Below are 14,936 nucleotides of genomic sequence, written 5' to 3'. Positions count from 1 at the left end.
TCTATATGTTGATAAAATATTTTAAATTTTATTTTTGATTTTAGACAAATCTCACTAAAGGTTTGTCCTTGTAAAATATATAAATTGTAATATATTTGAGCAACCAATATTTCAAAGTTTTTCCTCCTTGCAGTATCTTTGAAGCATCTTTTGGATGGAGAGGTCATTGGCGACTTCTTCGATGATGCTGCTACTGCTGATGGTGTTCTACTCAAAGGGGTCATTGTTAATGAGGTTGATGTAGGATGAGAGGAGGAGAAGAGAGAAGAGGAGGGGATAGAGAAAAGGAGGTAGTGGTGGGGATGCTAGGTGTGTATGGGGAGGCTCACCACCAATGATGACATCATTGTTGGAGAGGTTGTCCTTGATGAGGTTGATGAAGCATAGGAGGATAAGAAGGAAAAGGAGGAGGGCATAGACGAAGCCAGAGTGGTGAGGATGTTGGGTGTACAAAAGAGATAATCTTGATTTCTTATATTGACTAGGTGTAAGTGTAAGTTTTTTAAACTATTGGATGTAAGTACAATAGACATAAACCTTATAGGGGTTTTATAATTTACTCATTATTTTATCTTGTTTTAAAATGGGGATCGCTATTCTAATAACATTTAGGTTGTATTTCAGTTTATAGGTCTTGTGTATTCTCTCCAATCTTGCCTTAAAGAGCATGCAGCCTTATCGTGTGGCTGATGTGAGTTATGGTTTGGAGACATGATAGAAATGGTATTAGGTGGGCCTGATGGATAGCCCACATGGACTAGAAGATGTGATAGCATGGATTTTTTGGGGTTTGGCTATGGGCTGATTGTAGTATTTGTAATTAAATTTGGACCCTTGATGTACAAGCCAAAGTTTAAAAAGATGAGAGGGGATGTGTGAGGATCCATTTGGGAACGTATTTAGTCTCATATCGGTTGTAGATTTGAGGTCTAAAGGATAATACTTTCCAAATTATCCTTTTCAATAAAGTCCTGCATTGTTACAAGTAATGTTTATAGATATTATTTGACTAAAGATATGTCAAGCAACAAAAGGCTTAGAATTTGGTCAAGTCTAAACAATTAGGTAGGTCTAGGTTATAAATTACAAGCAATCAAATCTCTTACTATAAAAAAAGAATTTATGTCAAAACTACTTGTTATTGAAAGTGATTGCTAGATGACACCAAATTAAGTAGGATGAGTTCTTTGAATTCTACATAGAAGGCTACATTGCTGCAACAGTCAGATACTTAAAAGCAAAATACAGTTCCTGGCTAGGACAACTTGGCCTAACGAAATCCACCTCCTTGTACTTCAACATGAACATAAATAGGCCTAGCTATCTTAGCTGTGTAGAAATGGGTCAGGAGAAACATGTTTCATGTTTGTTCAAGATTCAATGTGGTGACAACACAAATATCGAGATATATGTAACTCCATAGCTCACATAACTATAATATACTTACATGAAAGTATTAATACTATTATGGAGGTTACCTGCTATCTGAGCCAATCTCCTCTGCTTGGATCATAGTCAAACATCTGTTGATGATCCGGCAAGACCAACTCGGATGTTAGGGAGAGTCCCAAGAATCTGAGGTCATGCGGTGCCATGTCATCAACTTTTATTCGATCTCCAGATCAGGACATTTATCGATCTCGAGATCAAGATCCAACCGACGACAGAAAACAATGCTCAATGACCTGCTTGAGCATTGATACGCTCAAGGTAGAGCCTCAATTCCATCCCGACCTCAGGCTATCAGTCTATTCAGCCACACAAATGACTTCTAAAATCTTCCAGTAACTTTCAAAATATGAGCATGACCTATGACTGATATCTACGACTAACAAACAAGATCTGCAGACACAATCTGCTGCTGGCGCCCACCACTAACAATCCTGGTTCACATGTTAGTGGATGGACTCTAGCGACTTGTTATATCATAGCCTCATAAGCCCTAATGGCCTACCAAATTTCAACGTACTAGCCTACGGCTCAATCTATATATAAATAGAAAAATAGGATCCGAAGATAAAAAGGACTCAACTCCAAAGTGATTATCCTGCTCCTATTCTCCTCTTTTCTCTTTCAACTATTTTCTAAACTTCAACTGACTTAAACATCGGAGGATCCTGCATCAGATACATCCCGATGAGTAGATATTTTTTACACCTACGTTGACTATCATGATTGGCCCATACCCTTTGGGCACCTGATCGATGTTTGGATACATTGCCATCGAAGATTAGCGGCAACAAATACAAAAAAATATTTATCTTATTAAAATCACCCGAAGATGCATATAGAATATGGGTCAAGTACAACTGGGCAACAATAGCCTGACTCTCTTGACAATATCCCAAAGCACCCTGAAATCATCAGCACAAAACCAAGTTCACTGTAATAGTTCTGAAGTTGAGGTAGGATCCAAATCATCTATAAACCAAGATTATGTACATTAGCAATTGCTATTTCACCAATAAAAGCTATTCAAGAATCCTTATAAATCAGTCAACTAATCGGGCTCTTCACCTAACTACATAGCAAGGGTAACGTCAAATAGTAGTCATTATGATGGTTAAATTATAGGGGATTTTAATGGCTGGTCCATTAGTTGACCGGACTTCAATTTTTAAACCTTATTGACCAAAAGTGTAACTTTCGATCCATCAAAAATAGGGATTTAATATTAAGTCCCTAATGAGACAAAACTACCCTCAAATCAATATGGAAGTTTCGGTTCTCTATTTCCCCTTTTCTCGATGAGAAACTCTTTCCCATCTCCTTACTTCCCCTCTTCTCGACGAGAAGCTCCAGTTCGGATCTTCCCACTTCTCCTCTTCCTAGCGAGAAGCTTCGATTCCCATCTCCCTACTTCTCTTCTCAACGAGTAGCTCCGGTGACCTATTTTGTGGCCTTTTCTTCAATGCTATCGGCAGCGAGGGTTGCGAGGGCAACGACGATGGAGGTGGTAAGTGCTGTGGTGTTGTTTCGTGGCCTTTTCTTCAACGGCAATGACGACAGAGATGGCGGATGCAGGTGGAGACAAGGTCCATCGGTAATTTTCTCTCTCTCCCTCTCTTCTCTCTTTTCTCCCTCTCTTCCCTCTCAATGGATTTTAGCAATTTCATTCGATGTGTTATTAGAGCAAGGGTTCTCTTATTTTTGAATAGGATTGCATTATGTGGAGCGGAGATTTTCTTGATAGCCCAATCCTCCATTAATACTTATTTCAAAAATTCTATGTCAAATAAAAAATAATTGGTAAGGATTTACAAAAATAATTTTCTCATAAGCTTTCAAACAGATTTTGTTAAGATTCAATCATTCTTTTGAACACATTACATCAATCATGGACTTATATCTTTCTTAATGTACCTAGATTTACCTAAGATTTCATTATTATTTATGAAATAGAATGATACTTTTCTAGTAGTAGCTTTGCATTCATAATTTTTTTCTAGATTTTTTGAGTTTATTTTGATTGATATATGTTTACTATATTATAATGATGTTTCTAATATGTATCGTTTGAATTTGATTTGTGATGCAGTATTATGATGGGTAGTTCAAGGGGAGGCAAAGAATTTTGTATTGGCCCAACAAATATGAATGGAATGTGCTATTTCAACCACTACATCAAGATTATGGACATACTTACGAAGTCTATGTCTGAGGAGTAGAAGGTAAGGGTGGCTACGACTCCATTTGGTCATTTGCTCTGGCTTCTATATATCAAGCAAAGCAGGTTATTATTAGATGTGTTGCTCTCCTTCTAGGATGATGAGAATGAGGGCTTTAGATTTCATAAAATTATAATTTTTTTTGTGGAGACCGACATATTGGATGTATGTCTTAGAAGTTAATATGATTAACATATTATAATAATTTTAAGATATAATTTTATATTTAAAATATTGATTTGATCAAAGACAAGTTTTATTTTCCGGGCTTCCCATTATCACCATCTATCTTCTTCCCCGCGGTCATCCTTTGGTCTTAGCCTAAAGGAGTAACAAGAGCTTATGGCCATGAGGGCCGCCGCCCACCAACCTCTCGTCACCGCTCCGGCCAACCTGAGGCACCGGAGGAAGCCCGCCTCCTCTCGAGGGCTCCCCTCGAGATCCCCCAGGAGGAGGGCCGTGGTCGTCAGAGCGACCGTCGCGGTGGAGAAGGAGGCGAAGACCAAGGTCTCCCTCGTCAGGATTGGCACCAGAGGCAGGTAGGCTTCGTTGCTTGGTTTTCTGTTTCAATAAATCTTAGTTCGTATAAATTTTGTGTCTTTATATGATACAGGTGCTTGATTGAGCTAAATGTGGAGAATTTCCTTTTAAAAATTGGATTTTTCGCTTATTTTGTTTGGATTTTTTTGCGTCAGTTGGACCCCAGTGAGGTTTTCCGTGTCATAGATTTTTTTTTCCTGGTTTACTTGGATCTTGGGTTTTCTTTGTTAGAAAATTGGTTTCGAGCTTCTCTTGGTTGGATGTTACCTTTTATGGAGCCCAGTGAGGTTGCTGGTGTTGCAGATATAATGGGTTATGATCATTATTTTAGTTTAGATTTTTTGTCTGTTAAGTGTTTTTCTTGGAGGTTCCTTTAATTGGGATTGATCTCTTAAAAATACCTTTTTGAGCTTGCAGTCAGTTGGCATCATTCGGTTTAATCAATGTTGGCAGTCTTAGTGGGGTTTTCGTTTCAAATTTGTTCATTTATGTAAGCATCTTTTATGTTTGGGGACTGGATGGCGCTCTGGAGTAGTCTTTAGCTTAATTTCTGGAGGTCGTGAGGCTTTAGATCCAAGCCTAATTTGCACTACTTAGGGAATCAGTGGGGTTTTTTAGGGCTTTAAAAAGTGGGAAAATATTGGACTTTTATATTGTAGCTAGGATAGATGAAGTGTTAAAGTTTTGATTAATAATCATTTCTTGCATGGTATTATTACTGTGACCTTGGAGGATCTGCATGGCTTTGTGGAATTGGGGATTCCTAGACAACTTAATGTACTTATGAGAGGAGGATAACTTACAAGAGATGTTATGAGGTGATAAAAAACAGATGAGGACTTTTATATGGTAGTTAGTAACCTGTTTCCCAACTCTCAAAAAAAAAAAAAAAAAAAGAGGGAGATTTAGAGTTTGAGGAAATGCTGTATTTCATAACATCAAATTTTTCTTGAAATAAAGGATGAAAGAGATGGGTGCAGAAAGAGGACTTTTAATTTAAAACCCTCTGTACCAGCAGGATTTATAGGACTCTTTAATGGTGTACAGAATTTATATTAAAGCTAAAAACCTCTTGGTGAACTTTATTGTGAGAAGAGATTTGGATAAACAATAAAAACTACGTAATGTGTGATCGAGAAGATAAAACTACCAATATCCAATCTTTAATCTAAAAGAAACTTCTGAATGTGGCAGAAAAATGGATTTTTTCGTTTTTGTTTGTTTGTTTAAGCAATTCTTGCATAATAGCTCCAACACCTGTTTGTAGATTGGAGTAGACCGACTGGAAATAAGACAAGAATGCATGGGCTTCATATGGAATTTCTTTTTGGTGCTTGATTTTTGGTGAAGGAATTTGCTAGCAACTATGAAAAGAAAAATGATGGTTTTATTGATTGCATCTAACAAAGATCTGGGTTATAGTTTTTGTCTAGTGATTTTTCATAATAACATTGTGTATATATAAGGTTATGGATTCTATTTTCTTTTTCATGCATTTGTTGGAGTAAATGTTCTCTTATGTCCCTGGTAGGCTGTCTTCTTAGATTGTTTGTATCATTTCTAGTACCTTGCTTTGTGTTATCATCAATATAATGTTGATATTTGATTTGTTGATGAGGTTCTGATTATCTCAGGACAGATAATCCACCTTCATTGTACCGATGAAAGAAGATGGGATGTATCTTCATTCAGTTTCAGTTTTATTGGGTTTTATGTATCATGTAACTTTCCTTTTTTTGAGTTCTCTCTGTTTGTACAAGGAGACTTCATATCCATACAGCTTATGCTTGAGGCTTTGATCTTAATATATACTGGAGTCAATTTAATACTGTTTATAAAATTACTTCTTTTTGAAGTTTATGCCGTCTTGGTTGCTTGTTATTCCTCAGGTTAGATTGTCAGTTATCTATGACTTCTAATGTGCTTAAAAAGGAAGGATTGCACTTCAGTTAAAATTATTTTCTAAACATCAGCTACCTCAGACGTGTGTGATAATTTCTCTCTATAGATGATATGGTTTCAGCCAGTTTGTTTCACCTTTTGTTGGATCCTTGTCTGTGCCATGCAATTTGATATTTAAAAATTTATGATTAGCAAACAAATCACTAATAACAGGAAATATTTCCATCCCACCTTCAATCGTGCCTGCTTTCTGTTATCTTTTATTTTTATGCCCTTTTTTTTATAAATTTAAATGTTGGTGTTGAAAATCTTGGAAATAAGATCTCAATGTTTCAGTGAAATCTTATTATAACTTCTAGGTCATGTAGATTTAAACTCATTGATGCACAGTTGGTTCAGTGACACAATAATGTACATGGCTTAAGATTCTTGCACAGAGAGCCATCACTTAGGGGAAAACATGGACACTGAGATTAGTTCATTCTGTCGATCACTTTCAACTTGGAAAAGTTGAGAAAGTTTTGGCTTGTCAAATAGGCGATTAATTTCTGTTTGTTCAATAATTTAAATCTGCTGCTGGATAGTTTATGGATATTTTAAATTACCTCTTCCTTTTGCTGTAAGTCATATTAACTTTGCATCATGTGATTTTAAGTTCATGGATCGGAAGCTGAATTCCTTTTTTTCAGATATATTTCAAGCAGTTTAGTTGTTCATCTGGCAATTCATTTTGTGCACAGTATTGCATGTGAATCCATATCAAGTGCACTTGAAAACGATGCTTTTTAGTGATAATTTTTTGGATGATATTCTTTCTGATGGATATGTAAGTCAGTCCACTAGCACTTGCGCAAGCATATGAGACACGGGACAAACTCATGGCAGCTCATTCTGAGCTAACTGAGGATGGAGCTATCGAGATAATAATTATTAAGACTACAGGTGACAAAATACTCAGTCAACCACTAGCCGATATAGGTGGCAAAGGTCTTTTCACAAAAGAGATAGATGAGGCTCTCTTGGAGGGCAAAATTGACATTGCAGTTCACTCGATGAAGGATGTTCCTACATATTTTCCTGATGGAATGATTCTACCGTGCAACCTTCCCCGAGAAGATGTAAGGGATGCATTTATTTGTTTGACTGCAAAGTCTCTTTCAGAGCTTCCAGCTGGAAGTGTTGTTGGAAGTGCTTCCCTTCGGAGACAGTCTCAAATACTCTATCGATATCCATCACTCAAAGTAAGTTCCTAAATTATGGCATTAGTTTTACTTTTCATTTGCTAGGAATAATTTGATATGCAAATAGTGACTTCATTCTATCTAGCCATATAGTGCAGGCTTAACTTCTCAATGGATGATTTGATCTATGCAATTTTGCCAATCTCCCTTTTATGTGATTTTTTTTTCCTCTACTGGTTTATTAAATGGATCCAACTTGGCTTTTCGAGAAGTTTAACTTAATTTCCCTCTCTCTCTTTAGTTTGCCACTTTAAGGATTTATTAAGATGCTGAGTTCCCTTGAATAGTTTCATTCAGAGCTTTGATGCTAATGGATATGATCTTGATAGTAACATTGTTCTCTCTCTCTCTCTCTCTCTCGCGCCGCCTGCAGTTATCATTGAATATAGAGTCCCAAAGTTGTATGTGACTGAAATACTGTTTTGAGAGCTAACTTGTTCTTCTTTGTTGAAATATGTACTTAATTAAATTTAGCATATCTGCAAGATGCTACCATGTGAAGCAAAACTCTTGTTATTCAAGATATGGTGATTGATAATTTTTAACTCCTGGTTCAATGTGGTGAATGAATTGCACATGTGCATGTCTAAACAAGTTGAAAACCATCTTGAAAGTCTTGAAAGCTATTATTACTAGATATTCTTTGTCATATGAAATGTGAAATTTTTTTTCAGATTTATGGAATATCCTTAGGCCCCTAGTGACAGTTGGCTACCTCTTTTCTTCTCTCTTCTTTCTTTTATCTTGGTCTTCTGTTCTCATGGAATCTGAAAGCTTTTGGATCAACCCAGGGCATATAAGATGAGAATTGAATGGAAAAAATGATGAGGTAATCAAGGAGTTATGAAAGAATGCTAGGAGAGGGCATTAGTTGCACCAGCTAAGGATTAACACAATTGCATAAGAGACTAAGGGCATGTGAAAGAAAATGGCATCGAAATGTGTAGGAAAGACCTTAAGAGGGCTTGAAGAAGATTTGCTAAACAATATGGGAAGCCATCGTAAAGGATTTAAGCATTCTGCATTGAACGAGAATGTAGGATATGATGGGAAAGAATTGCAAAGAGGGATGGTGTACTGAACCCTGACCGATTTCGATAAGACGTGTTGGTCTTCATAGTTGTACTGAAGCTTGTAACAAATTATGAGGAAGTAGTAAGCATGGTAGGTTGCATGTCTTGAGATGTGCTAATACACTGATTGCATTGTGTATAGCTGATACACATTCCTTTCTCAATCAATTCATCTGCATCAACCTTTGATATGATGGATGTTATTGTGAGAACAACATCTGGGCCATTGACCTTGTTAGTTCAACATTATTTGCTAGAGGCCTATCAATACTGTCAAAATGAGCATTGGAAAACCTTTTCAACAGCATAAGATAAGACTTAGATCCAACTGCTTAGCTTTAGATATCTGGTTGGTAGAAACTGTAGAAAATAAAAGAGGGGAAAAAGAATAGGAAAAACTCAGAAGGATGAAATTCCAAATTTCGTTCATTAAGACAAGCATGTTTCTCTTGAAGCATAATGTTACTTGTACAGAAAATGGATTGATTTTTGCATAATGCAATCCTAGTTGAGTCTAAAATTATCGCATGTCTTATCCATGCTACTCAAGACTTTGTCAGTATGCATGCTAAAAAGTTATGCAGCAATGCTGTAAGATAAACAATCTATACCACCACAATACACTGGTTGAACTCGCTTGTTTCCCCTTCCCATCTAGGTTATTTTAATTATTCTTGTTGGGCAGTGGACTTGTTTCGAACAATAAAATGCATCCTTTAATCCATCTAACTAATGTAACACCCCAGCCCATGCTAGGGATATGTGCTACTTGTTGCTAAATCATCTTATAAATTTTTCATTTATTAAGATAGAACAAATTGAATAATATGAAGTATCATCTTTGTGGAGAAAACAAAATAAATGATTAGAAGAAACTACCATATATTGTTGGGGTTTAGAATAAATATAAAAGACAATATTCAAACCAAACAAATTTTAGTCGCTCACCCAAATAAAATAAAATAAAATAAAATAAAATTTGGGTAGGATAAATGCATGCACTAAAATACTTGCCAATTTCCATTGGCATGTGGTAGTGTGTATCCTTGCTATACATTATGTTTTTGGTTAATACAAATCACAAACTTTGTGTCATGCCAATGGTTGTGACATGAATTGCATCTTACATCATGTCTCCATCTGGATTAGCCAATGAATTCAAGCAAAACTCCTAAATGCAAGTGTTTCCTCATGCTTGTAAATCAGATTGAAGTTCTTTAGACTTGTCTTCAAGATGCATTTCTTTTTGTAGAAGTGCTTCTTTTTTAGAGCAAAACAGTTGAATCATGTGTATTAGCTCTTACATGTTTGCAAACTAGAAATGGCCATCCATCCCCAGCTCCTGCTTTCAATTTTTGACTTGTTGTGACATGTTAAAGTTGCTATGTAACTCCAGTTAGTAAACTATCTTTTTGCTGCTTTGGCGTGGAAACATTCGATGATGCTATGTAGTTTATTATATTTTAGCAATTTGTCGTAATCAAGATCCCAGTTCGTTACTTCATGGAGCTTTTTCAAACTCTTGCTTTGGACTCCTTCGACACAAAAGTTCAGAATACCTTCCAATTAAAATGGAATGACTGCCAAAATGCAAGCAGTTCAGACCTTTTCCTTAACAGATGTATCACCACCTCCTTTGCTGCTTTTGATGGCCATAATCATGACCAAGAGACCTTATTCTGTCCAATTGGGCAAGCTGTGCATATATAATTAGATTTTATTTCTGTTGTATCATAATGTATTCCGATTCCATAGTTGGGTTATATTTATTCTTAACTGGATCTTTATATGTGCAATCAATGTGCCTATGGACTGCTATTCACCATGGAAACATGGGATTTAAGGAGGGGAGGGGAACAGATAAAGTGTAGCATTAACAATTTATGTCAGTTGCGTAGTAAGAAATCCTGACAACCTGAACCAACTGTAGCTTTAACAATTTCTGCTCAGCCTATTCTTATCAGTTGTATGTCTTCTCTTGGTCTGGCTAGAAAAGTGCACCAGACTTTGGCCATTGAAATTTTATCATTTTAGTCTTCCTCAATCCACTAAAAGGACATGCTTTTTCCTAACCCTTAATTATTTATTTCTTTTCTTTGAATATGGCGGGCTTTATTTAGAGCTAAATGCAAAGATGTGGATCCCTAACAAACCAAAATAAAGATCTTTAATGAGAGTAAGGAGAGGTCTGTGGCATGAAAATGGATCTCATACAATTATCATTGTACCCTCTTGATGGGTAGTGAGAGTTTCTAAAACAGAAGGGAGCTTTCACCATGCGGCTTTACAGAGGGCTGTTAAAAAGGCGGTCAGTCAATGATTTATTTTTCCAAGGTACTGTGAGAAATTTATTTCTTTTTCATCAGAGGAGAGAAGGGCATAGGGAAGAAAGGAACAGGTCTGCTTTAGAAAGGGTGTTGTTTTAAGATATTTGGAGCAGAGTTTCTTTTCCAACAAGGCTGCCACTTCATGTTGCCATGTCAGCTCTGTAAGCAGCTAATTGTCCCATATTAGGGTTCAAGTAGCATTTCTCCTTTGATTACTGGTCATTTTGGGCCTGCAGTTGCCATGTAGTTACAAATTTCTCCTAATTAGGACCTATAAATATCCAAACCATTTCGGGCAAGGCCCAATCCTAACATGTTACAGCTCTATTTCTCCCTATATTATCCATACCCTTTGGGTTAGCATACTGTGCCCCTTCTCGACACTTAAATCTGGGAACTGGGATGAAACCCAAACATGGTTCTGTAAGAAGAAATTCCTAGATGTTGAGAGGATCTGATGCTCAGGCATGCACACACACCCAACGCAAGAACCTGAGTCCATGTAACACAGATAGCCTCTTGCTCCTTTCCCTTTTTTCTCTTAATACCTTATCACACCACTTGATGGTTCATACTAAATTATGTAATATGACATGGGATCTTGAGATTGAATCACAGAATTATTATTCCCTTGGATAGAGCAATTAATGGTATGTAAGAATATATAAAGCTTGATGCCATAACATAGTATATAATAGAAAAATAGCCATCAGACAGAAAAATGCAGCTGATATATGGTCAACCTGTATGTTTGAAAAGCTGTCCTCAAAATTCTCTTGGGATACTTCAATTATTTTATTAATTTTTTAGAAATGAAAAAACTGCCTTGGGTTATGCCTATTCAAAATCCTATTCTTGTTTTCTAGAGAAGTCTAATTCTTATCTAATCTATGGAGTCTAGAAAGTCTGAAAGGACTTAAAGCCTGTTTCATATTCATCTTAAGAGTTTTAAATTGGTGTTGTAATCTTTATAAGGATCAGCTACAAAATCGGAACACTAATCTTTTGTTTGTATGCTTCCGTGTATCCTGGGAACAAGTTTGATGTTTATTCATTCCTTCAGATTTTCTCATCTGAAAATTTATTTCAATTAATTCCACTCTTTTGAATTATTTTCATTTTATGGTTTTCTCACCACTTGCTTCAGTTCATTTTCTTGTTTAAATATTCTTAAGTACAAACATTTCTGTCATAATAGGCACTTTCCAGGATATGAGAGTCAGCTTCTTTTCTGTCTTATTACTTTGACATGTTTTAGAATGAGATATGTAGCATTCCATGATGTACTCTCAGCGAAAATTATGAGGTTTTCACAACCTGCATGCTTTTGTATCTCAGGTGGTTAACTTCAGAGGCAATGTTCAGACACGGTTAAAGAAATTAAATTAAGGGGAGGTCCAAGCAACTTTGTTGGCACTGGCTGGGCTTAAGCGGCTACTTATGACTGAGAATGTCACAGCTCTACTATCAGTTGAAGAAATGCTTCCGGCAATTGCTCAAGGTGCTATTGGAATTGCTTGCAGAAGCAATGATGAGACAATGGTGCGCACTGTATGATGTGGTAACATTAATTTCATTTGTGGGAGTAAAAAAACGGGAATCAAACTTCATTATGGACTTTTCTTGTATTCATACATGTCGAAACATAAAGCAATATTATATAAATCTGTGATGTAGCTAGAATTGAATGTATGATAATTAACAACTTAAAAGAAAATAGAATTTGCTCAAAATCCTACGATGTTTCACAATTCACTTATAACCTAACAGAAACTGAAAATTCTAACTATTATTTCTCTGTGATACCTTTACCATTATTCGGTTGAGTCAAATTTCTCATCAAACCTATACTTCTTCTGAAACCTCGAGCCTTTTCTTGCATACGCACATATAGAGACACCCACACATGTATGTATATGCATACACATATATATGTGTATTGAAAACATCAAATATGTGGTTAGACATAAAAAACTTCGACTTGGGTTTGGTTAAAACCAATGAACTTATTACATTTGTGGGCTCTGTTCTATTTTGGTCTAATCTGTATATGACATGTGTTTCTTCTTTAACTATTTTTGCAAGAAACATGCAACACTTAGTTATTTTTGATTGCTAAATAAAACTCAGGAATATATGCATAATGCCACTGAATCTCTCTTTTCTTTGATCATTCTTTTTGTTTTGTTTTGTTTTTTTTTTTTCTTGGATAGGGTATTAAATTTTGAGAATAATGCACCCTGTAACTTGTGCATGATCATCATACTATTATATCAATCATTATGCTTACCTGCTTCTATTGGGTCTGAATCAATATTTACTTTGTAAACAGGCTAATTATATAGCTTCGCTGAATCATGAAGAAACAAGGTTAGCTGTTGCCTGTGAAAGGGCATTTCTTGAGACCCTAGATGGGTCCTGCCGCACTCCAATTGCTGGATATGCTTACCGCGATATGGATGGATATTGTGCATTTAGAGGTTTGGTGGCATCCCCCGATGGAACTCGAGGTAATGTCATGTTATACTTCAATGAGAAAGAACAGAAGAAAATATTTCTAGAACTGCTCCTTGTGATTGATTAACGATCTCATGGGCCTTTTTTTCCTCAAAATAACCTCAGTATTGGAGACATCAAGAAAAGGATCATATGCTCTCGATGAGATGGTGTCAATGGGTAAAGATGCTGGAAAGGAATTGCTTTCAAGGGCAGGCCCAGGATTCTTCGATTGGTAATCGTGTATCAAAGTGCCTGATGAAAAGAAAAACAGAGACCAAGAGCTTCGACATTGCCTTCCATTTTTTATTTTTTATTTTACTTTTTCCCAGGCGTGTACCACTAGCTGTTTATCAAATTGAGTTGTAACATTATAGACGTATTAATGCCTTGTACAATGATTCTAGCATTTGATTGACCCATGTTACATTCAACTGAAATAAAAATTCCAATTTTGTTTTCCTATGGAACAGCCTTGATGGAAATACTATAGCCGTACAATCAAATCTAGGCCTTCTTTTCTTCACCAAACACAGCTGTACATGATTATAAGCAAAACAATCTGAGCATCCATGAATTATTATTGAGTTACTTTTTTAAACTACTGTTAAAGCTGTTATTGTCTATGGACGCTAGGTACTCAATTTTGAAGGCTAAGATGGAGCTTAGCATTTGGATTTTGTTATCAGCTCAACGGTATTGACATTGAGCTGAGCTAGTTTTCTGTTCAAACCGCACCTTTGTCATGCATCTTTCTTTTAGGGGGCTTTCTGTGTGAAGTTTTTATTCCATTATTAATTCTAGATCCAGCAGGCATGGATCTGTTTTCTATCTAAAAAGTTGGTGTAATCTATGTCTTTCTCGACAGACGCTGAACAAGGAATTCTTGGATGCTTGAAGTGGAAAATAAATGGAATGGAAAAATGAGTAAATGAGTTGAGTTCTTTCTTTAACATTCATGAGAATCTAAAACAGAATGCTGCTGGATCAACTCAAAATACTTCATAAAAAAGTCAAAATTTGAAGTGGTCCTTCCACCATAGATAGAAGCAACCGAAGTGCTGGGATAAGGAGCTGGCCGAACTCCGAGCTGACAGCCTGATGTGCCACATGGTTCGCTGAATCACTCAGTCCTCGATACGACTTTCCCATCAAAGTCACTTTATTTTTTAGCAAATGATTTAAATTGGCAGAAGGCGTTAAAAGCTTCAAATATTTCTTTTAAGAAATATATCCATAATTTTCTACTATAATCTTCAATAAATGTAATGATATATCTGCCACCACCCATGGAACGAGAGCCATCTTATGTAAATTAAACGAACAAGCCAGAGAGATCTAGTGGCTCTAACAGATTTACTTTTCATAGAGGTATCTCTATGCTGCTTTCCAAGTGGACAACCTTCAAAAATTTAATTTAGATGGATTATGGAGGATAAGCCTTTAATGTTGCAAAAAAAAAAAAAAAAAAACTTTCATTCACCAAATGCTCCTTCACTGACCATGGAAACTATGTTGAAACTTGAGAATTAACTATCTATTGCTGCTAAACTCAGGTGAGATACTCGGGTTGTCGTAGAGAAGAATGCATCTAATCGGCAGATGAAGAAGGGACCTACACAGTCTACTTGCCGGAGATTATCCGGCGGGGACCCTTCAATGTCTAAGTTAGCTAGAGAAATAGAACAG

The 14,936-nt window shown here is 36.3% G+C and overlaps 1 protein-coding gene across 1 annotated transcript; it reads left to right on the top strand.

The window, feature by feature from the left end:
• Nucleotides 1-3,898: 3,898 nt before the first annotated feature.
• On the top strand, nt 3,899-13,712 carry LOC105049221 (porphobilinogen deaminase, chloroplastic-like). Its single transcript, XM_073260693.1, is given in 5 exon segments — nt 3,899-4,207; nt 6,946-7,351; nt 12,090-12,293; nt 13,084-13,261; nt 13,374-13,712. Coding segments are annotated over 5 exon segments (1,098 nt in total). The 5' UTR covers nt 3,899-4,010; the 3' UTR covers nt 13,487-13,712.
• Nucleotides 13,713-14,936: the final 1,224 nt, after the last annotated feature.

The sequence above is a fragment of the Elaeis guineensis genome, chromosome 7, assembly GCF_000442705.2.
Source record: "Elaeis guineensis isolate ETL-2024a chromosome 7, EG11, whole genome shotgun sequence".
Taxonomy (NCBI): Eukaryota; Viridiplantae; Streptophyta; class Magnoliopsida; order Arecales; family Arecaceae; genus Elaeis; species Elaeis guineensis.
The sequence above is the reverse complement of the archived record's forward strand: the minus strand, read 5'-3'. Positions and strand labels throughout refer to the sequence as shown.